The 23488-nt window shown below is 38.9% G+C and overlaps 1 protein-coding gene across 1 annotated transcript in view; it reads right to left on the bottom strand.

Annotated features, from left to right (window-relative positions):
- med12 (mediator complex subunit 12) overlaps window positions 1-23488 on the bottom strand; it is a 197583-nt gene that overhangs the window by 113866 nt on the left and 60229 nt on the right. Inside the window, exons 14-20 of the mRNA XM_060832767.1 lie at window positions 21637-21741; window positions 12665-12832; window positions 11046-11190; window positions 6747-6865; window positions 6155-6298; window positions 4080-4243; window positions 2248-2379 (exon numbers count right to left, since the gene is read on the bottom strand). Of these exons, the coding sequence (XP_060688750.1) occupies window positions 2248-2379; window positions 4080-4243; window positions 6155-6298; window positions 6747-6865; window positions 11046-11190; window positions 12665-12832; window positions 21637-21741 (977 nt within the window). The remainder of the gene's footprint in view (window positions 1-2247; window positions 2380-4079; window positions 4244-6154; window positions 6299-6746; window positions 6866-11045; window positions 11191-12664; window positions 12833-21636; window positions 21742-23488) is intronic.

The raw sequence follows: 23488 nt of genomic DNA, 5'->3' as shown, positions 1-23488 counted from the left end.
TTAAAACCCTGTGATAAAAACTATCTGGTCAAATGTTCTGGGGATATGCATTTGAATCCCATCATGTCAGGTGTTGACATTTGAAATAGAGAAAACTGAAGAAAAAAAAATTTGGAATTAAAAGTTAGCCTAATTTCGATCATGTAAAAACTGCCAATTGTCATGAAACCCATCTTGTTCACTAATGCTCTTTCAGGAAGACAATCCACTCTCCTTACTTAGTGTAACCTACATGCAACTCCAGACACATAGCAAAGAAGTTGACTTTTAACTGTCCTGTGAAATGCCCTAATAATCTATACAGTTCTGGGGTAATTAGCGCTGGGTAATAAAATGCTGACTTAGCCAGCATGATGTCTCCATTCTGTGAACGAATGCATTCCAAAAAATCTTTCAAAATTCTCTCAACTTGGGGACCATTTCCTCATACATGAAAAACATTGTGTATTTAAATTCTTAATATTGACAGAGGGAAACCAGTGAATTACAGACCAGCTAAGCTAACATATGAAGTATGGAAATTCCTAGCGAAAGATGTCTGAATACAAACTTTTTCTGCTAAGCAGGGAAACCCAGCATGGAATTGGCAATGCCTGACAAAACGGATTGCATTTTCCGAAGTAGTAACTAAAACAGTGGCCAGGGAATGGCAATGCATGTTTTATATATGGACCTTCAAACAGCATCCCATGTAACTTATAACTTGAAGTTAATGGATTTCAAGGAAAATTAACTTCATTAAATTTAAAATTAAATAATGATTGGTTAGGGCTCTTGTGATAGTGGTAATGTCCCTTTCTCTGGACTAGGCAGCCCAGTTTCAAGTCACAAATATTCCAGAGGTATATGATAACATCCCATAACAGGTTGATTAGAAAACAAATTAATGACCTGGCTACAACACTGGCTGGGTGGCAGGAGGTAAAATGCGTGGATAATGAGCAGGATGTGCGTTGAGGTTTCAACTATTTTTTCTAATTATTAATGATTTGGATGATAGGATCAAAAAGATACATTCAAATTTGCAATTGACATAAATAGATGGCACTGAAAGAAGTTTAAATGAAAGCATAAGCTTCTGAAGAGATTGCAAAAGAGTAAATGAACAGGCAAAATTTTATAAATGGATGTCAAAGTACACATATGTTAAGCTATCCAATTTAGACCTAAAAGTAGAATAGGGTACTTTGTAAAGTGCTGCACCTTAAAACAATGGAGGTACAATGAAATGAAGGCTAGGTTCACAGTTCATTAAAATGTCACAAACAGGCACAGGAAATAACTAAACAAATTAATAAAATGCATGGCTTTACATCTTGAAGAATTAAACACCAGAGGTTAAAAGTCATGCTTCAACCATGCAAAGATATCCTAACAACTGTTCTGAGCACACCACATAGGACTGGATATATTGGGCTTGTAGTGAATGCAGCATAGAATTACCCAGAATGGTAAATTACATAAAGTAATTACACAACTGAGAGTTGGAATTTTGAAACTTCAAGATATTTTCAAGATACTAAGTTGAATGGATGGACTAAGGCAACAGAAACTTGCTACTAATTAAGGAACGAGGGGCATCGGAGCAAGGTCGAAAAATTAAAGCCAAACCAGAGAGAAGCTTGAATGTTTGTCTTCTGCGAACAGAAACTGATGTTAGAATCATGTTAATTTTAAAACTTTATTTGATAGTTTCTTTTTCATTAATTGAAGGATGTGCAGTTAGGTCACAAATCAGCCATAACATCACTGAAAAGTGAAATAGGCTTTCGGAGTAAAATAGTTTTCTTATGTTTCTAAATATTATATTTCCTGTGTTGCTGAAGCAGCCAGTAGGTTACAGCTGCCGCACAGCACTCAGCTGAAGTTGAATATTGAACATATGAGGATGGATGAATGTTCTGACTTTCTTTTAGGGAACATGAAGTACTCATCAGAATCTTAGGTGATTATGCATGTTAAAGAGAGTCCATATACTTGGTTTGGAGAACGTCCATCTTGGTCCAAATGGCCATTCATAGCTATGGCTTGTGCATTCTTTTAGTGTAAAGGATAAACAAGGAGCAACAAATTCTGCAAATATTCAGAAACTGATCAATATTTTCAAAATATCTATCATTTAGAGAAGAACGATTGTTAATCCACTTCTTTGTAAACCCCTCTGATATGTTTTCAATCAATTGACTGCCAAAAGTTGGCTATCTAAAACTTTCCATACTTGCTCTTAAACATTTCTCCAACTCTTACCCAAAGAGCTCCCCAAACTTGCTCTTTAAATGACTGCAGGAGGTGTACAGGTCATAGAGGTAGGCAAGGATACAACGCTCGGCAGAGGAGCAGTCTGCAGGGTTAACACCATGCTTTACCACGCCACATAAACTGAAAAGGAAAGAGAGGTTACTCACAAAAATGTTTAGTTAGCCAAGTTTTTAGACGTATGTAACATAACCAGCAGCACCAGATATCAGTTTGTTTTCCTTTACTCATTTAAAGAGCTAAAAAGAGCTAGTCACAGCATTTGTCCAATAATCACAACAAACTGATTTATGGATCCTTCTGTCAGAATATTGCCAATGTATACCACATTCAGTGCAACTCTGTGAACACTGTTCCAGTTCAAAACAGATATGGCCATCGCTTGGATACAATCACCTACCTAATAGTTTCTAAACTCAATCTGACAGCACTCCACCCTCACATAAATGTGAAGCTTTTGGGCTGCTGATGATAGTTTTTATTTAATTTGCTGTAAGATAACAAAAATTTGGTACAAAACAGCTTAAATAGCACTTTATTTGCAATACAGACATTGCTGGAGAAACTCTGGCAGCAGCTCTGGCAGTTTCCCAGTTTCTGTAGACAAAAGCAGAGTTAAAGTTTCAGGTTCCGTTACCTGGACGGCGCAGAGAATAAGCGGCAGGTAGAGACATAGTCAAAAGGGAGAGAAAGACAGTTAGACCGACAAATGGATGGATAACGGTAAGCCAGGAAGAAAGAAGAGCTGCTTCTCCCTCTGCCCCCAAAGTCTTCAGCATAAATTCCACTTTTACCCAGCTTTGAATAGTTCTGAAGAAGGATCACGGAACCTGAAGCATTAACTTTGCTTTCCCTCGACAGATGCTGCAAGACCTGCCAAGTACTTTCTGCAATTTCTATTTTTGTTTCAGATTCCCAGCCTCCACACTTCTTAGTTTTATTTTAGCACTTGGCTTACTTTATTCTTTGATGCCTTCCAATGACACTGCTGCTTGTGAAGTTTTCCAGGCCTAAATACTTAGAGGCTCCCAATAACAAGATCCAAATGCATAACAGACACCAAACGCATCTTCCTTCAAATTCCATACAACATTCAAGGATCACATTTATACTGAGACATAATAATATAAATTGTATTATACATAATATAATTTTTAAAAAGTCAACTCACGAATGTTACGCTCTGACTTCTTTTTTGATGAAATTAATCAATCCGATTAAGCCCACTAAGAAATTTATTTGGTAACAACCTTGCCTGAAATACAAGATTCTGCTTGAAGGATCACACCAAAGCTCAAAAATCAAGGCCGATACTTCAGTACCAAGTGAATTCTCAAAGGGGAAGCAGTCTTTTAGACAGCCCCAACTATTCACTCAGGTGGCTGTAAAAGAACCCAAAGCAACTGTTTTGTAATGGACAGCGGGGTAGCTATCCCCAGCTTCCTTGGGATATCTTTATTCTTCTAAAAACTCCACAAGAAACACAATCACTGTCACAGCTGTGCACAATGTAAATGCTATGCTTCCTACACAGTGCCAACACTGTAAAAAAATTTTAGTTGGCTGTAAAGCACTTTCAGACACCTAGTGGCATATGCTACATAAATCAGAGTCTTTTGTCATATTCAATCTGCACTGAATTTGTCAGTGATGCTCATGTAAAGCCATCTGACAAACATGAGGAGCAAACAACTGTATCTAATGCCCTTTCTAACGGGAAATACAAGCCTGCATGTGACACCACGGATATCATCATTTGGGGGTGATGGATGTCCACCGTTACAACATAAATCTATTCAAAATGTAGTGTGGGTAAGTCTCACCTATCAAACACTTGTGCTGTCTGATCAGGGTTGAGGATAAGGCAGGAGTGATAACGTCGCAGGACTGCTACAATGCAAAGACATAAACCCGTGGTGTAGCTACCAACCAGACTGGATGACTTCAAAAGTAACTCTGCTTCCACCACGCTCAATTCATTCAGCAACTGCAGAGAAAAAACACAGAAGCAGTAAGCACAATTTCTGATCAGCTTTTACATGAATGGACCTCAGAACTAAATATCAGAACAATACAATAAAATTAAAGAATGATACATGCGGTACAGTGGCTCAGTGGTTAGCACTGCTGCCTCACAGTGCCAGGGACCAGGGTTTGATTCCAGCCTCTGGTGACAGTCTGAAGTTGGCACATTCTTCCCGTTTCTGCATGGGTTTCTGCTGTTTCCTTCCACAATCAAACAATATGCAGGTTAGGTTAACTGGCCATACTATATTGCCCATGGTGTTCAGGGATGTGCAGGGTAGGTGCATTAGTCAGGGGTAAATCTAGAGCCATTGGGGAATGGGTCTGGGTGGGTTACTCTTCAGAGGGTTGGTGCAAAGTTGTTGGGCCAAATGGCCAACTTCCACACTGTAGGCTTTCAATGATATAGATGAGATTTAAGGATTGTAACATACTAGATTTCAAAAGGAAGCTTTTGCAACGTAAAATCTCTTCTCAGGAAATGCTGACTCAAAATTCAAGTGCATTAGGGTTAGGTAAAGGTAACGTTGCATAGTCCCACAGGATAGTAGAATTACTCGCTCAGAGACAGCTGGCAGCACTTTAACCTGAGGGTCACCACATCTCAGGCAAGGGTGACACCTTCATGGTAACCTTAGCCAGTGCAGGAATTGAACCCATGGCGTTAGCATTGCAAACCAACCATCTAGCCAACTGATCTATCTATACCAAATAACAGAAGGTTGAACAAAGAGTCAGAAACATCTCAGACTGCTGCAGTGCTTGCCATAACTCAAGCTGAAAGCAGTAATGAGTGAACATTAAGTCACTAGATGTTGAAGATTGGAGGAAAAAGCTTTCAGAAAACAAGTTAAACAATTAGGCACATACTTGGTAGTATACTGAGTGTTACTGGGCTAGCAATTCAGAGAAATATTTCAAAAGCCATCACCACGGTAACTGAGGAATTTAAATTTAATCAATCTGGAATTAAAACGACAAAATCAGCACTGACGTCCATGAAACCAATCGATTGTTGTTCTAAACCATCTAACTCACTCATTCCTTCACAAAGAGGAAATGTAACATCCTCAATCTGGTACATATGTAACTCCAGTACCATAGCAAACTTTTTTGGCTCCTGACAGCCTTCTGAAATAGCCTAACAAATCACACAAGTACATTAAAAATCTGGCTCACCATTACCTTCCAGAAGATGAATAAAAATGTAGCCTGCTGCATCAAAGTAGATCAATACAGCCCATCTCAGCAGCAGATCAAGTGATTTAATGGTGAATACTATTCCATGATCCATTGTGGTGAAACAAACATTAACTTTTTAAAAATGCATTAATGCCTGCAGTTTACAAGATGATAGCTATGTACAAACGGAGTTATTGAGGAAGTTGGTACTGAAATGTTCAAACCAGAAAGTCCCAGAGTCCCACCCTGGTCTACAGCAACAAATACATTTCAATTGAACTCAGGTACTCTTCAGCAAGGGCTGGAAGAATCAGGCACACTACCTACTCTGATTGCTATTCAAGAATGTCAGCTGGCTGGGGGACACATGTCCGGACTTCAGTTCAGGCCATGATTGGGTTCAACTGCAATATCCTTCACTTTTGAAAATGCCTGCTGGCATTCACCATCTAAACTTGGGTTAAACTAGTACATCTAAATCCAGAGACATGAAACAATCCATTATATAATGTAAACCGGTTAATAACAAATGCAAGCAGCATTACTTTGCCTTTATTATACCCACCCGCTAAATTTCAACAATTAGGTACAATTAAAATTGTAGCTGACCATCATAATAACAACACAACTTTAAATCGCCATTATATATCTTGAGGCTTTAAGTAAAGCAAATTGAGACAAAATAGATTACCTGAATAGCAAAATCTATAAGTCCACTGATATTGAGGGAATACTCCATCAGATCAAAGATGAACTGAATATGCTGAACAAGAGGCAGATGATAGGACATTCCTAAGGCAAAACTAGTGATCTGCTCCAGTACATTCCGTGACACCTTACATAACAAAGAAAAGAAGGTAAACACTCAATTTTCATTTTGGAGAACTTACTTTTGCACAGATCTTTATTCCTTAATAGGTGGGAACAGCCAAAATCAGTGGGGAAGAATGCACACAAATTCTGCATCGTTAACAGATATTCGAAGTTGCCTACACAAACTGCATTTTAATTATAAGTTGTTTTTAATTGTACTGTGAATACATTATGGTTTTAATAAGCAGAATCTTTAAAATAAATGCTGAGATATACAATCAACACCAACAAGGCTGAACAGGGAAAGACAAGGCAAATATCAGTTGTATAATTGTGTCTGCTCAAATAACATACTGCATTCCTTCAAATGTATGTGAATCTTAATTGCATTTATGAAAAGTATACAATAGCATGGAAATTGATTATTCCTACTGCGCAGTTTAGGAGTTTAATGGCATCCTGTCCTTTACCTGAGAGGTGACCTGATGTTGATCAAAATGTGAAAGATGCTGAAATTTTGCAAATATATCCTCAGCTGTCGGAAATGCTTCTGGTTTATTTTTTTTCCGCTTCTGTCCTTCTTCCCCACCTGCAGTAAGATGATGCAAAAAAAAAAGCTGCTATCTTCAGCAAATAACCATCTAAAAACTGGACAGGAAACTTTGAAGAACGCAAGTGGAATCAGTTTATCAACAACCTATCTCAGTTGCATGGGCAATGAATTTTAGAATTACCTTTATGTTTAGCCAAGACATATCTGTCTTGTTGACACAATAGAAACATTTACTCAATTCCTATTTTTTTCTTCAAAAACACAACTCCCAGCATTGGTTATTCAAATGTGAATTATGTTTGCACACGGTATAATACTTGCCGCTCAGGTACTGCACCCAAAGCTCATTACCTACCTTGACAATCTACACAATAATATCAAAATATTACACCGACAGGGATGCTGGTTTTCTGGTAGGGCATGAACCAATTGCTTAATTTAATTGTTCAGTGCATATTAAAAATCCATGGAGATAATTCCAAGAAAAGAAATGCCTCTCCACACCCTGGGTGACCCTGCACACCGAATTAAAACCACCAAAAATGATATACAAGGATAATATTAGTGCATTTTATTCCTGTGAGGTAATTATTGTACTGTTAAAAATCAAGCTGTTGCCAATTTATAGACAATATAGAAGATCATATAGCTACAGCACCCTTGGGGCCAGTAGGACAAATGGACGATGGGGAGCTCTTTAAGACATTAATCACACTTCCTCCAACAAATCTCTATACAGTAACCATTGCTGATGAGTACAAAAACAGATGTGATTGCATGTCCTGATCACTGGAAACTTGAAACAAAGACTGCCATTCCAATAAAGTATCAGAGGTCAGTCAGCACTTGTGGAACTAAAACCCATATAGTATGCTTGGAGAATTAAATTTTAGAAACAGATTAAAAGAGAACAGGAGTGGGAGAAAAAGCAAATTGCAGCAAGCATTTGAGACAGCTGAAGTAGAAAAAAAGGGAATGATAAATGCCCAAGAATCCTAAATGACAAAAATGGAGAGGCCACGATAGGTGAGTTATCGACCTAGACAAGATTACAGAAATCAGGGAAGTACTATGTATTATTGCATGAAGGAAGTTGAACATCAGGTACAAGAACTTTAAATTTGAGGCACTGGGGGATTTAAAACAATGTAAGCCATCAAAGCAAACAGCAACAGAGTAATAATTTATTCAGTCACAACTGTGGGAATTCTGTTTGAGACTAAGTGACTTGATCTGTGCATTGAATGAATTGAACAGAATGAAATCAAAAAGATAAGGAAGGCCATACAGAATTTAAAAAGCTTTCAAGAAAGGGGCAACATGTAAAATCTGGTTTTAAAGAATAGTGTAGTGTTAGATTATGACTTATTGATATATTTTTTACACCAGGGACTAAATAATAAGCTTTCTGTTGACATACAATTGCAGTTCATAATTGACTATATAGCTTATACACTCTATTTAATAAATCTGTTTCACTTACAAGTCAGATCTGATGTAAAGGTCATATCAATTATGAAGACTAAAGTGATAGATCATGCAGAGATATCTCAGGTGCGTTACTAGAAACTTACGTTAATTTTAAAAATAGGAAAGGTACTCAAAGTTATTAGATTAGATTACTTACAGTGTGGAAACAGGCCCTTCGGCCCAACAAGTCCACACCGACCCGCCGAAGCGCAACCCACTCATATCCCTACATATACCCCTTACCTAACACTACGGGCAATTTAGCATGGCCAATTCACCTGACCCGCACATCTTTGTGACTGTGGGAGGAAACCGGAGCACCCGGAGGAAACCCACGCAGACACGGGGAGAACATGCAAACTCCACACAGTCAGTCACCTGAGGCGGGAATTGAACCCAGGTCCCTGGCGCTGTGAGGCAGCAGTGCTAACCACTGGAGTTGGAAGATATTAATTTATTCAGAAATAGGGAAAGAAAATTTCAAAGACTAACTAGTTTCAGCAAGTTCCACAGAAACACGTAAAACATCTCAGAAAATGCATATCTATTAATACAAGCAGAGAATAATGTAAAACGGTATTCCAATAGGGCTAGTCGAGGAATCCCAATGTTGCAAATAAATGCAAAATATCCTTGCCAACGTTCATTCAGTTTTAACATCATGCAATATATCCAAATTCTTGCCTGAAAGGAAATTCCCTTACTGTGCCAGCTATGGATCAGCTGGTAACACTGTCACTGGAATCAAAATGTTTGGGCCAAATGTTAATCCAGAAATCAAAGTATTTTGAGTTTGCTGCATTGTTAAAAGGAGTCAACCTTAATACGAGCTGTGAAATCAAATTTATCCTCTCAGGGGGATGTAACAATCCATTACATTATTTCAAACAGCAGAATAGCTCTCCTGATGCCCTCCCCAATAGTAAACCTTCGATCAGCACTGTTAAACTAATTGTCTGGATTAACTGAAAGCAAAACATTGTAGATGCTCGAAAGCTTGAAATAAAAACAGGAAATGTTAGAGAAACTCAGCAGGTCTGACAGCATCCAGGGAAGGAAAAACAGATTAAGCTCGAGTCCAAAACTTCAGATCTACACAGAATTCTTTTTCTCTTAAAATTTGCAGAGTTTCTCGAGCATATTCTGTTTTTAATTGTCTAGATTGCTTTGAGATCTTCAAAAGCGTTTCACTGGTTGAAAAGCACTTTGAGATAGCACTTTGCGGCAATAAAATACACCATTTAAATTCACTGTTCTTCTTATGCAGTATTCAAGAGCAGGAGAGTGTAATTTTACACCACAAAAGAACATGCCAGAACTTTCTTCTACACCTCCTCCAAAGGTATCAGTCTGTCTGTTTGGGTAGTCACAAGCATAAACTGCCATCCTGCATTCTCAGAATTTAAAATTTTGAAGCAAGGGTTAAATAATCAGAGGATGAGATAAATCCTAAGATGGGCTTTCAAGTCAAAATGAGTTGTATCTTGTACCAGCTACTCCTAACCAGTTTGCAGTAGTGGATACTACAGATCTCTGGCCTTCTGGTTATGCAGTTAGGTCAGAATTCTGCTACAGGTTTTTTATGATTCTGACACAAAAGTGTATGCACATGTTGAAATTTACAAAGGCAACACAGATGATGCATGAAGACTATGCAGTTGATATGTGTATTAAGTTTTAAAAATATGATGAATAACTATATGTTGCGTGTTAGCAAGTTTAAGTGTATGAACACAAAATGAATTCCTCATCTTTATAAACCATTGTAATCATCTGTTGTCTTCAAATCCTAGGCTGTCCAGTTTCCCTTTAAATGCATCTCAACTATTCACTTTAATTCTCCTTGTAATGTCCAGTGCACCCTCTTAACTCTCCTTGTATGATGTTTTTCTTCTGAAATCCCCATCAGATATGTTGACTCTCTTATCTTGATGACCTCTGGTTATGCTCTTCCCCACAGTGAGAACATACCCTTTGTACCCATTTTGTCAAAACCTTTCATCGTGTTGAAGACCTCAATTAGGTCAACAATCAGCCTTTTTTTTCAGTAAAGGGACTTGTCAATCCCTTTGTAGACTGCACACCCATACATTTCTGATATTACCCTTGTTTTTTTTTGCATTCTCATTTCTTCAGTGCAGGATAACAAATCCGTGAAACTCATTGCCAGAGAAGGCTGTGGAGGACAAGTTATTGCATGAGGGTATTGAAGACAGGGATAGATAGGCTCTTGAACATGAAGGGTTACAAGGAGAGGGTAGGAGAATGCGTTTGAGAAACATATCAGCTACAATTAAAAATGGTGCAGGAGACCTGAAGGGCCGAACGGCCTAATTTTGCTCTTATATCTTATGATCTATCCCCAGGATCTCTATCTCCTTTTCTTAATATGGTGATTTGGTGAAGAGAACTGCAAGCAGTATATAAATACTGTAGTGAATCACTGAAGACCCCAGAACTCACTCACTGTCTCAGCTTAAGAATAATGGCCACTTGAACTAAGTCATACTGAGCATCAGACATCCATGGAAAAAAGCCCAAGTGAGAGCCAGTGCTTTCAGGAGAATCACACAGCATTTGCTACTTCATACAGAAGTATAAATACACAACATGGACAAACTATATCCAAGAAAAATATGTATACAAAAATTATTAGACAATGTGGGTCCACACTTATGTGGCATAAAATGCTAAAGTTGCACTTGACAAATCTGAACTTGATCTAAGGGATTCAAACACTACCTACCTGTTTCTGCAGTACTCTTCTTGTTCAAAACCTTCAGGATGTCTTTGGTTATTTTCTTAATTACGTGCCGAGCTTCATCGCGCTGTTTCCCAACACCATACAGAACCACCAGACGCTGATTACATTCATGACTTGCTGATTCTTCCTGTTTTGATAAGTATCAGCAAGATAGAAAAACGAGGAGAAAAAAGAGAATAGGAGAACCAGAGAGAAACTGTCAGCACAAAGAAACTTTCTGTGTTAACTATAGATTCTCTTTTCTAATTACACAAGGAACTGTGATATGGTTGCTTTTGTCCTATTTCAGAGGCATTGGGACAGACCCATGAGCAGGCAAGGGAATTGAGAGACAATGTGCAGGTAGATGAAATTAACTTAGAAAGGCATCATGATCATCACAGATATGTCCTGCTCCTGTTCTGTTCTGTACTTTGTTTATGTTCTATCGTAAAAATGTTGAAACAGTAAATTTAAGTGCTATAAATGATGGGTAAGTCAGCATCGTAAAAGCAAAAGTTTGTTATTGTATCAGGTGTTTTGGAGGAATCCTTTTGAAATATTAACCTGGATTTTCTGTCAGATAGTGACTGATCTGCCAGGTGCTTCCCATACTTATATACTGGATTTTCAACAGTCAAGGTTCCTATGCAAGATTATTCATTTACTAGATTTTGTACAAAGCAACTTCGGGCTGCAATAAGACATTAGTGATGCAAAGACAGCATTATCATGTTATTGTTTTTTGTTCTGAACTTGCAAAGTAGTCAAATTTTTTTGAACAAATTAAGTGTTCGTGATTTTTCCAATTTCATATTTATTAAATTTCACTTCATTAGATTATCAATACTGTGGAATGGTTCACTTTTATTTTAGAAAGAAACATTGCTAGATTTAGTACATCACAGATTATACTAAGCAAAAAAGATTGCTCCTCTCTGTCTTTACACCTCACATCAGGTCCGAGGAAAGTACTTCACAATGAATTAAAACAACATTTTCTTACTTAAAACAAGTAGTGGTCATTTTCACAATGGAGCTACTCTATGTCCTTAAAAAACTACACTGGTATTGTCCAGATTTGTTTTTAGAAAGGAGCCTAACAGCCAGCAGAGGGAGGTTACCACTAGAATTTAAACTCAGATGCTGAAGACGAAAGGCCACTGATTAAAATGCTGCATTACCCGAAGTTCATCAAAAAGTAATAAATGATTTAAGTAACTTAATTCAAATATAATGCTGACACTTACTAGGCACCCGTTCAATTTTCTAAGTCATTTATTGAGTATTTACTTGCATTAATATACACTGATCAGTAGGATCATAATGTCCATCAGACCCAACCTCTCAATAAATATTTTGGGAAATTGCTCTGGTAGTTTTCAGATTTGTCCATGATTTTGTATTTGCTGCCAAGCTCATAGAAATGAGAAACCTCAAAATGACAGCACATATTCTAATTGAGTTGGTAATACAGTTTGATATCATGATAATAACTGTGAGAAACCTGACATTGGATATTTGAGATCATTGTATTTTTAAAAGGCAATTGAAAGCTTAAATAGGTTGAACAAAAACACTTCATCCTGCCACTGCCTCAACAATCCAACCTTGTGCCTTACCTGAGGAATAGGAAAGTGTGTGGCATACTGTATATGTCTTGGTTGGTCATATGGTGATGGAAATGCCACTTCATTTATTTTCTGTAACAGCTTCATGTCCTTTTCTGAGGCAGGCTTTTCTGGGGATGGACTAGTTTTTGATTCACAGTGCATTGAAGGAGAAAACATCTAAAAAGCAAGGGGAATAAAATCAATTCACATGGAAAGCTGAAATATAATCATCAGTTGTAGCATTCAGTCAAAGCTTTCTGCAATTGTATTTTTATGGATTCTATTATCAACCAACCCCATCTTCCATACGCACCTATCTGAAAACCAGTCATAATTCATTCTTTTAATTGCTATCGAACAATCATTGCTCATCCGTGCATAAAGTTATGATCTAGACTTCTACACCCAGAGAAGTAATTGTTGGGCCTCTTGCTGAAATATTTGTATCATCGATACTCAGAGGTGAGGTGCTGGAAGACTGGAGATTGGCAAACTTGGTGCCACTGTTTAAGAAGGATGGTAAGGACAAGCCAGGGAACTATAGACCAGTGAGCCTGATGTTGATGGTGGGCAAGTTGTTGGAGGGACTCCCAAGGGACAGGATGTACACGTATTTGGAAAGGCATGGACTGATTAGGGATAGTCAACATGGTTTTGAGAGTGAGAAATCATGTCTCACAAACTTGATTGAGTTTTTTGAGGAAGTAACGAAGAGGGTTGATGAGGGCAGAGCAGTAGAAGTGATCTATCTGGACTTCAGTAAGGTGTTCGACAAGGTTCCCCATGGGAGACTGATTAGCAAGGTTAGATCTCATGAAATACAGGGAGAACTAGCCATTTGGATACAGAACTGGCTTAAAGGTAGAAGACAGAGGGTGGTGGTAGAGGGTTATTTTACAGAATGCAGGCCTGTGACCAATGGAGTGCCACAAGGATCAGGGCTGTCTCCTCTACTTTTTGTCATTTATATAAATGATTTGGATACGAGCATAAGAGGTACAGTTAGTAAGTTTGCAGATGACCCCACAATTGGAGGTGCAGTGGACAGCAAAGAAGGTTACCTCAGATTATAACAGGATCTTGACCAGATGAGCCAATGGGTAGAAATGGCAGATGGAGCTTAATTCAGATAAATGTGAGGTGCTGCATTTTGGTAAAGCAAATCTTAACTGCACTTATACGCTTAATGGTAAGGTCCTAGAGAGTGTTGCTGAACAAAGAGATCTTGGAGTACAGGTTCATAGCTCCTTGAAAGTGGAGTCACAGGTAGATAGGATAGGGAAAGCGTTTGGTATGCTATCCTTTATTGGGCAGAATACTGACTACAGGAGTTGGGAGGTCATGTTGCGGCTGTACAGGACATTGGTTCGGTCACGGTTGGAATATTGCAATCTGGTCTCCTTCTTATCAGAAAGATTTGTGAAACTTGAAAGGGTTCAGAAAGGATTTACAAGGATGTTGCCAGGGTTGGAGGATTTGAGATACATGGAAGAGGCTGAACAGTCTGGGGCTGTTTTCCCTGGAGCATAGGAGGCTAAGGGGTGACCTTACAGAGGTTTACAAAATTATGAGGGGCATGGATCGGATAAATAGACAAAGTCTTTTCCCTGGGGTCAGGGAGTCCAGAACTAGAGGACATAGGTTTAGGGTGAGAGGGGAAAGATATAAAAGAGACCTAAGGGCAACTTTTTCACGCAGAGGGTGGTATGTGTATTGAATGAGCTGCCAGAGGAAGTGATGGAGGCTGGTAAAATTGCAACATTTAAAAGGCATTTGGATAGGTATATGAATAGGAAGGGTTTGGAGGGATATGGGCCACGTGCTGGCAGGTGGGACTAGACTGGGTTGGGATATGTGGTCGGGCATAGATGGGTTAGACCGAAAGGTCTGTTTCCATGCTGTACATTTCTATGACCCATGAGCAAACAGACAGATTAATTGTTTAGACTCAAATATGAAGAAAGCACATGCAGTCTGGCCATTGTGGAACTGCAGCCAGAGTAGAACATAGAACATAGAACATAGAACAATACAGCACAGAACAGGCCCTTCGGACCACGATGTTGTGCCGAACATCTATCCTAGATTAAGCACCCATCCATGTACCTATTCAATTGCCGCTTAAAGGTCGCCAATGATTCTGACTCTACCACTCCCACGGGCAGCGCATTCCATGCCCCCACCACTCTCTGGGTAAAGAACCCACTCCTGACATCTCCCCTATACTTGAGTAGATTTGATAGCTTCAAAAGGGTGAAGAGGGAAGGAGGTCAAAACGGATGGAAAATAGCATCTTAACAAAACAAGAATGGCTGATCAAATAGTTGTGAACAGGGCTTTCTATCAAGCAGACTTTCCATCAAGCTCCCATGCACTGGCTAACTACAATAAAAACAATGAAAATAACAACTGTGTCACAAACGATAGCATCAAAAACTCCAAAATATTCAAAATAATCAACTTTTATGTACTAACCAGGCTTCACAAATCTACTAGAGAGTCAAACGTCACTACTGCTAATCATCGCAATCCATTTGTGTTAGTTTAGTTTTCAAGATCTCACATTTTTTCTTTCATCTGCAATCATATTTCACAATAAATTGTGATCTGCAGGTGGCATATCTGAACCAGAGATGGATATGAACCACATTCCAGTGATCACAAGGATACCAAACATCAGAAGAAAAGCATAGACTGGAGCACTTCCACAAAGCACTCACTTGAGTTCATAAAGTGCAAAGAAGATCAACCAAAAACTCAAGTACAAAATAATTTTGTAAAAAGCCACAATAAAGTTATGTTCTATGTGGTGACAATCCAAATAACAGAATTACGACCAGACTGAACAGAAAAATACTTACTGCATTTCACTTGTAAGACATTTTCACAAATACTCAACAGACACTATATGGTCCTCCAAATGAGGATGGTTAAAGAATGGTTGAATGATCATGCACCAAAGTGAATGGGGACCAAGCAAGACTGAAGAACGTGCACTCAAACAATAGCTTCCATTATAAGTTGTGTCCTAAGGTTATTCAGAATTAGTATATTGAGAAATCTTCCAGGTTGAACAACACCAGTTGGAAGAAGCAATGAGGGCAACAAGAGTTCAAATGTACTCAGAGAGAGAATTTCAACGACCATCATCAACATTGGCTCAGTAACACCACTGGTGACAGGTCAGTTGAGTTCTAAATGGTATACCTGCCAAACCCGGGCCTACAACAGATAGGAAGGGAATTAACAAGAGTGAAAACAAATCTCATCTACATGCTGCACATGCGTTCATTATTGCTATGCATGGACAGTCACCTGAGACTTGCAATTCCTCCACCAGACCTTAGTAAATGTTGAGCAGATCTCATAGCTCAAAACAAGACAGGCATTCATGAAGCACTATGCATCAATTGTAGCAGAATTGCAATCAAACACAATGTTCAACTTTATGGTCCAGTATATTACTCACTCTGCCATTACCATCATCAAGGAATAAACCCTAATCATTGAGTCGTACAGAATAACATACCAGGAACAGAACTAAAAATGGGATGCCAACCTGATTAATCAACAGTAGATTATATGTGATATACATGATAAACAGTGGAAATAGTATGTTACAGAGTTAAACAATTCCACAACCAACAAATCAAATTAAAGCTCTGCAGTCCTGTCACATCTGGTCATGAGTGATAGTAGGCAATTAAGTATCTAACTGAAGAAGGTAGTTTTGTAAACATCCTCAGCCTCAACGATGGGGGTGCCCAAAACATCAGTGCAAAAGACTAGGTTGAAATATCTGCAACCATGAGGAGCTAGAAATGCTGCTCTCTGTGCCAACTTCTGACGTCCGCACTCTCTTAAATGCCTGCCTAATGCCAATGTAATTCATCCCATGTGCTTTCAAAAACAGCTGAAGGCATTGGATACTGCAAAATGGCAACATCCTAGCACTGATACTGAAAACAAGTGCTCCAGAACAAGCTGCTTCCATTGTCAAATTGCTCCAGTATAGCGTTGGCATCAAATGTGCCATGAAGGAGACAACGTGGAAAATTGTCCAGCTGTGTCTTGACCACAAAACACAGGTCAAGACTGATCCAAGCAATTATTCTCCACAGTCCACTCTCCAACATGCATTAATAACTTGGATAGATACAAATACAATAGAATGCAAGTTCGAAAGAAAAGTAAGGGCAATAATCTTGTGAACTGTGACTTTATTGAATGGAGGAACAACTTGTTAAGCTAAATGTGGTTTATTTCTCCTCTTTCTTTCAATTAAAGTTATGAAACATGCTGGATTGATTTCGCTGCTCCCTGGATGCTGCCTGAACTGCTTTGCTCTTCCAGCACCACTGATCCAGAATCTGGGTTCCAGCATCTGCAGTCATTGTTTTTACCACCTTTATGAAACATGCTGTCAAGAGTGTTATCAAGTGGCACTTTCATGTAATAAACTGAGCACGTGCCAGCAGGTTATGTTGTGCCAAAGCTATTCAGCTCCTGGCCTCACTACAGTCTTGGTCCAAATGTTAAAAAAGTGAAATTTCAGAAATAAAAGGAGTGACTGTCCTTGGGCTCAAGGCAACAGTCAGAGATGGACAGCATGGAAACAAACCCATTGGTCCAACTCATCCATGTCGACCAGATCCATGTCTAACCTAATCTCATCCCATTTTGCTAGCATTTGGTCCATATTCTTCCAAATCCCTCCTATACCATGGATCAGATGCATTTTAAATGTTGTAATTGTAGCAGTCTCCACCACTTCCTCTGGCAGCTCGTTCCCTACATGCACCACCCTCTGCATGGTCCCTTTTAAATCTTTCCAGTCTCACCTTCCAACTCTAGATTTGGAGTCCCCCAACCCAGGGAAAAGATGTGATCCATTTACCCAATCCATGCCCCTCATGATTTCATAAACTTCTTTAAGGTCTTCCCTCAGCCTCCAACGCTCCAAGGAAAAGAGCTCCAATCTATTCAGCCTTTGCCTTTGGCACAAACTCTCCAACCCTGGCTATATCCTTGGAAACCTTTTCTGAATGCTTTCAAGTTTCACAACGTCCTCCTCATAGGAAGGAGGACAGAATTGCATGCAGTGTTCCAATGGTAGCCTAACCAATGTTATGTACATCCGCAACATGACCTCCCAACTCCTATACTCAAATGTTCTAACCAACAACGGCAAGCATACTAAACGCCTTCTTCACTATCCTATCTCCCACAACTCTACTTTCAAGGAACTATGAACCTGCACTCCAAGGTCTCTTTGTTCAGCAACACTCCCCAGGACCTTACCATTAAATGTATAAGGCAAAAGTGAGGACTGCAGATGCTGGAAACCAGAGTTTAGATCAGAGTGGTGCTGGAAAAGCACAGCAGGTCAGACAGCATCCAAGGAGCAGGAAAATCAATGTTTCGGGCAAAAGCCCTTCATCAGGTGATGAAGGGCTTTTGCACGAAATGTCGATTTTCCTGCTCCTTGGATGCTGCCTGACCTGCTGTGCTTTTCCAGCACCACTCTGATCTAAACATTAAGGGTATAAGTCCTGCCTTGATTTGTCTGTTCAAAATGCAACACCACATTTATCTAAACTATAAACCCCATGTGCCGCTCCTCAACCCATTGGTCAATCTGATCAAAATCCCATTATACTCTGAGGTAATCTTCTTCACTGTCCACTACACCTCTAATTTTGGTGTCATCTGCAAACTTACTAACCAGACCTCCCCTGTTCATATCCAAATCATTTACATAAATGATGTAGAGCAGTGGACACAGCATCGATCTGCGTGGCACATCATTGGTCACAGGCATCCACGCATCCGAAAAGCAACCCTCCACCACCACCCTATGTCTTCTACCTTCAAGCCAGTTCTGTATCCAAATGGCTAGGTCTCCCCCTCTATTCTGAGTGATCTAACCTTGCCAGCCAGTCTGCATGAGGAACCTTATTGAACACCTTAATGAAGTCCATATAGGTCACATCCACCACTCTGCCCTCATCAATCCCCTTTGCTATTTCTTCAAAAATCTTATGTGAGGTACAAGTTCCCACATCCGAAGCCACGTTGACTATTCCTAATCAGTCCTTGTCTTTCCAATTGCATGCAAATCTATCCCTCAGGATTCCCTTCAACAACTTGCCCACCGCCAATGTCAGGCTCACTGGTCTATAGCTCCCTGGCTTTTCCTTACTACTATTCTTAAATAGTGGAACCATGCTAGCCAACCTCCAGTCTTCCAGAACCTCATCTGTGGCTATCGATTATACAAATAGCTCAGCAAGGAGCCCAGCAATCACATCTCCATCTTCCCCAGAATTCAAGGATACACCTGATCACATCCCAGGGACTTATGCACCTTTATACATTTTAAGACACCCAACATTACCTCCTCTGTAATGTGGACATTTTTCAAGATGTTACTATTTATTTCCCCACATTCTCTTCCTTCCATCTCCTTTTCTACAGTAAACACAGATGCAAAATACTTATTCAGTATCTCCCCATCATTTCTGCTGTTCCACACACAGGTGGCCTTGCTGATCTTTAAGGGACCCTATTTCTCTTCCTATTTACCCTTTTGTCCTTCATGTATTTGTAGAATCCCTTTGGATTCTCCTAAACTCTACTTGCCAAAGCTATCTCATATCGCCTGATTTCCCTGTGAAGTAAATTCATACTGTCTTCAACCTTTTCTCGGGAATCACTCGATTTCTGCTGTCTATACCTGACATATGCTTCCTTCTTATTCTTGACCAAAAGTTCAATTTCTCTATACCACATACTGAATCAGAATTTTTTCTTGAACACACTTGGCAAATTTCTCTCCATTCAAGCTCTTAACATAGCGGCAGTCCTAGTTTATGTTTGGAAAGTTAAAATCCCCTACTATGACCATCCTATTACTCTTGCAGATAACAGATCTCCTACAAATTTGTTCCTCAATTTCCTGCTGACTGTTGGGTGGGGGGGAGGGGGAATCTACAGTACAATCCCAACAGGGTAATTATCCCTTTCTTATTTCTTAGTTACACTGAAATAACTTGCTAGATGTATTCCCAGAATATCTTCCCTAAATACAGCCATAAAGTTACCTCTGATCAAAAACCCCACTCCTCCTCTCTTACCCCTCTTTTCATCATTCCTATAGCATCTACACCCTGGAATATTAGGCTGCTAGTCCTGTCTACTCCAGGGCCACATCTCTGTAATTACCATAATATCCCAGTTCCACGTTCCTAACCATGCCCTGAGTTCATCTGCCTTCCCTGTTAGGCCTCTTGCATTGAAATAAATGCAGTTTTAAGTTCTGGAATCAAGAAGGACAAGCAAAACCGGAGATAAAGAGAATTGAGATAAACATTTTGACTGATTGGAATTATACTTAGCATACAGGAAGACAACTGTGGTTGTTGGAGGTCCATCATCTCAGTTACAGCTCACAATTGCATAAATTCCTCAGGCAACTCAACTGCTTCATCAATGACCATTCACCCATCATATAATCATAAGCTGGATGTTTGGTGATAATGGCATAGTACTCAGTATCATTTGCAACTCATCAGATACTGAATCAGTCCATATCTGACATGGATACATTCAGGTTTGTATTGATAATGCCAAGTAGCATTCATGCCAAACAAATACCATCGCACACAAGTGCCAAGCAATCTCCAGCAAGAGAAATTCTAACCAACTATCTCCCCAAGACTTTCAATAGCATTACCATTGTTGAATTTCTCCACCGTTAGCCTTCTCAGGTTAACTTAACTGGATTACTCATTTAAATACCGTGACCACATGAAACAGTCAAAGAATAGAAATTTTGTAGACAGCAACTCACCTCCTGATTCTCAGAGCTCGTCCACCATCACATGGCACTAAGCATGCATGTGATGGAAGACAATATGTTGAAGGTGTTAGCCCCCTGTGTTCTCTATCTATGCCATTGCATTTAGAATGATGCTAATCTAAAAAGTGAGATAACGGAGTTTTATATGAATTCATGCAGTTTTTGAGTTCAGAGTTCTACATGAATGCATGCTTTAGATTAGGATCAATTTGACATCATGGCATAGACAGAGAACACAGGGGGCTAACACCTTCAACATATTGTCTTGCTATCACCATTGTTAACAGCTAACCTGAGAATGCAACTTTTTAAAAGGTTTTGTGATTTACACATGAAAGAAGTGAAACTATCACTGTATTCTAACAGATGAAAGGCTTAACACAATCAATTTTTCAATATATAATTTCAGTTACATCACACTGTAAACTTCTGCTATAAATTCTGTGGGTTAGGATTGAGCCCTCCACTACCACCTGATGAAGGAGCGACACTCCGAAAGCTAGTGCGCTTCCAATTAAACCTGTTGGACTATAACCTGGTGTTGTGTGATTTTTAACTTTGTACACCCCAGTCCAACACCAGCATCTCCAAATAAGAGACAAAATAGATCTCTTACTTAGCACCTCATCCATCACCTTTAACATATACTCCCTGCACCACTGACATACAGTGGCAGCTGCTCTGCACAAGATGCAATACAGCAACTCATCAAGGCTCCTTCCACAGCCCCTTCTAAATCTCTGATCTCTTCCACCAGGGCAGCTGCCACATGTAAACAGTACCAATTACAAGCTTCTCTCCAAGTCACACACCATGCTCACTCGGAATTATTTTGTTATTCCTTTACTGTCACCAGGTTAAAGTCCTATAATTTCCTCCCTACTAGCACTTTGGGTGCACCAGCAGCACATAAATTGTAACAGTTCAAGAAGGCGGCTCACCATCAACTTTACAAAGAAAAATGGCAATGAGGATCAAATGCTGGTTGTCAGTAACACTTGTATCGCATGAAAAAGGATGATTTAAAGATACAAAATAGCAGCAACCCTCCCAACTCCCAATCTCGAAATCAAGGAACTGAGACAGGGAGAATAACGCTTAGAATTAACAATTAACTTACAGAGAAATCAGAACTAAATTCACTTTTAAAGTCATTCTTTTCCACATCCTCAAAAATAGCACTGGAGTTTGGGTCTATGTCCATGCTTTCTGATAAGCCAGGATCCTGCAAAAAGACAAATTAAAATCCAAACTTAGAATTGCCTGGGATCTCAAACATTTTTGTCCATATTAATCATAGTAGAACATCTTTTGTAATAGCAAAAAATATATTATACCTGGTATCATGCTTACTGATAAATTCATAACTTCAACTACAAAGAATCGAGAACAGTCAAATTGAACCCAGATTATGTCTAAAAAAATTACCGTTTAGTTTCCTTGGAAATATGCAAGACGGTAAACAGGGTAAGAAACAAAGCAGAGGTAGAGAAAAAAACCAGGTTGTTGTCATCTCCCTCTTGGAAGCTGCTTTCATAACAGCAATGCGATACGCGTATCCGTAAATACCGTATGCAACAATCTGATAAGCTGTTTTCAATCAAAACAAATTTTAGCACTAGGTTTGAACCATATGCAGGAACAGAAAAAAAATTAAAAGCAATTTCATGTTTTAGTAATGCTCAAACAAAATTTCACAAGATTTTACAAGGATTAATACTCAATATTACCAGAAATGCTATACTTGACAGTATAATATCCTATCCAAATTTATCAAATCAGTAGTGAGGGCAAAGAAGAAAACACAACTAGATAGAATAATCAAGCATCCAAGTAGTCTTCCCTATTTTAACAAATTTTGGGGAAGGAGAAGGTGGTACAGAAAGAGAGGCATGAAAGTGTATAGTGTCTTAATTGAAGTTAATTTGAAGTACAGTGATGGTTATTACGGCCAAATATGGTAGGCATTTCACATGTATCAGTAAAAAGCAACATTTGAACAGTTGATTTGGCTTTATGATATTGGCAAAGAGAAAATTGTCGCTTATGCCAACAGAACTCTCTAAACTTTTTTAAAGAAATGCCTCTGGATCTCCAATATTCACCTTAACCACCTGACAATAAACATGGCTACAATTTAGTGTAACATCTATCAAGCAGCTCATTTCACAATTTAGCATTCCCAGCTCAGATGAAAACCATCTGATTTGAGATTTTTCATTTTCATATGAAATAGAAAGGGAAAACTTGACTTACCTGAGGTGAGACATTGAAATAGTTACAATTACATATTAGAGTAGGCACATATTTATTCAAGAATAGAAGTTTAAATTTATTACATATTGGGAAATGAAATTATTGAAGGCAGTTAGCCTTGAATACAGAGACTAGTTGTGATAAACACCCTTGAAGAAACTGTTTTCTCCATCAGCAAGAATACTATAATAACAAAAAGGTATAAACAAGATAATCTCACAAGTACCTACAGACAAATGACGTAACAGGGGAGGCCAGAAACAATTTTGAAACAAGGTCACTGTGACTTTGAAAGAATAAACAACTGCCATTTCGCAAGTCAAATAAGAGGGAAACTTTTCCTGAAGTTGTTAGCTCAGTCACAGAATCATAGTATTAAGTTGAACTATGTATAACTTTAACTAAGTTTATATAAGAGCAGATATTACAAATATTATAACAATTGGTAAAAATTAATATCCTCTTTAATTTTCTGCACCAAGATCAGCGAGGGATAGGACTTGTATACTCGAATATGAAAAGTGATTAATAAGCAATTATACCACACAGCTGGCAAATGTCTCAGAAGGTAATAATTGGTGTTGGAATGTGATCAATAATCATAACAGCCCAAGGATTGGTGATAAGGTATCTGGAAAACATCATAAAATGATGGGAGAACTTAAGGTGGACCATAAAGTTGTTCATCATTGATCATGTACTCACAGGAGTGGATA

This window comes from Hemiscyllium ocellatum, chromosome 11, assembly GCF_020745735.1.
Source record: "Hemiscyllium ocellatum isolate sHemOce1 chromosome 11, sHemOce1.pat.X.cur, whole genome shotgun sequence".
Classification (NCBI taxonomy): domain Eukaryota; kingdom Metazoa; phylum Chordata; class Chondrichthyes; order Orectolobiformes; family Hemiscylliidae; genus Hemiscyllium; species Hemiscyllium ocellatum.
The sequence above is the reverse complement of the archived record's forward strand: the minus strand, read 5'-3'. Positions and strand labels throughout refer to the sequence as shown.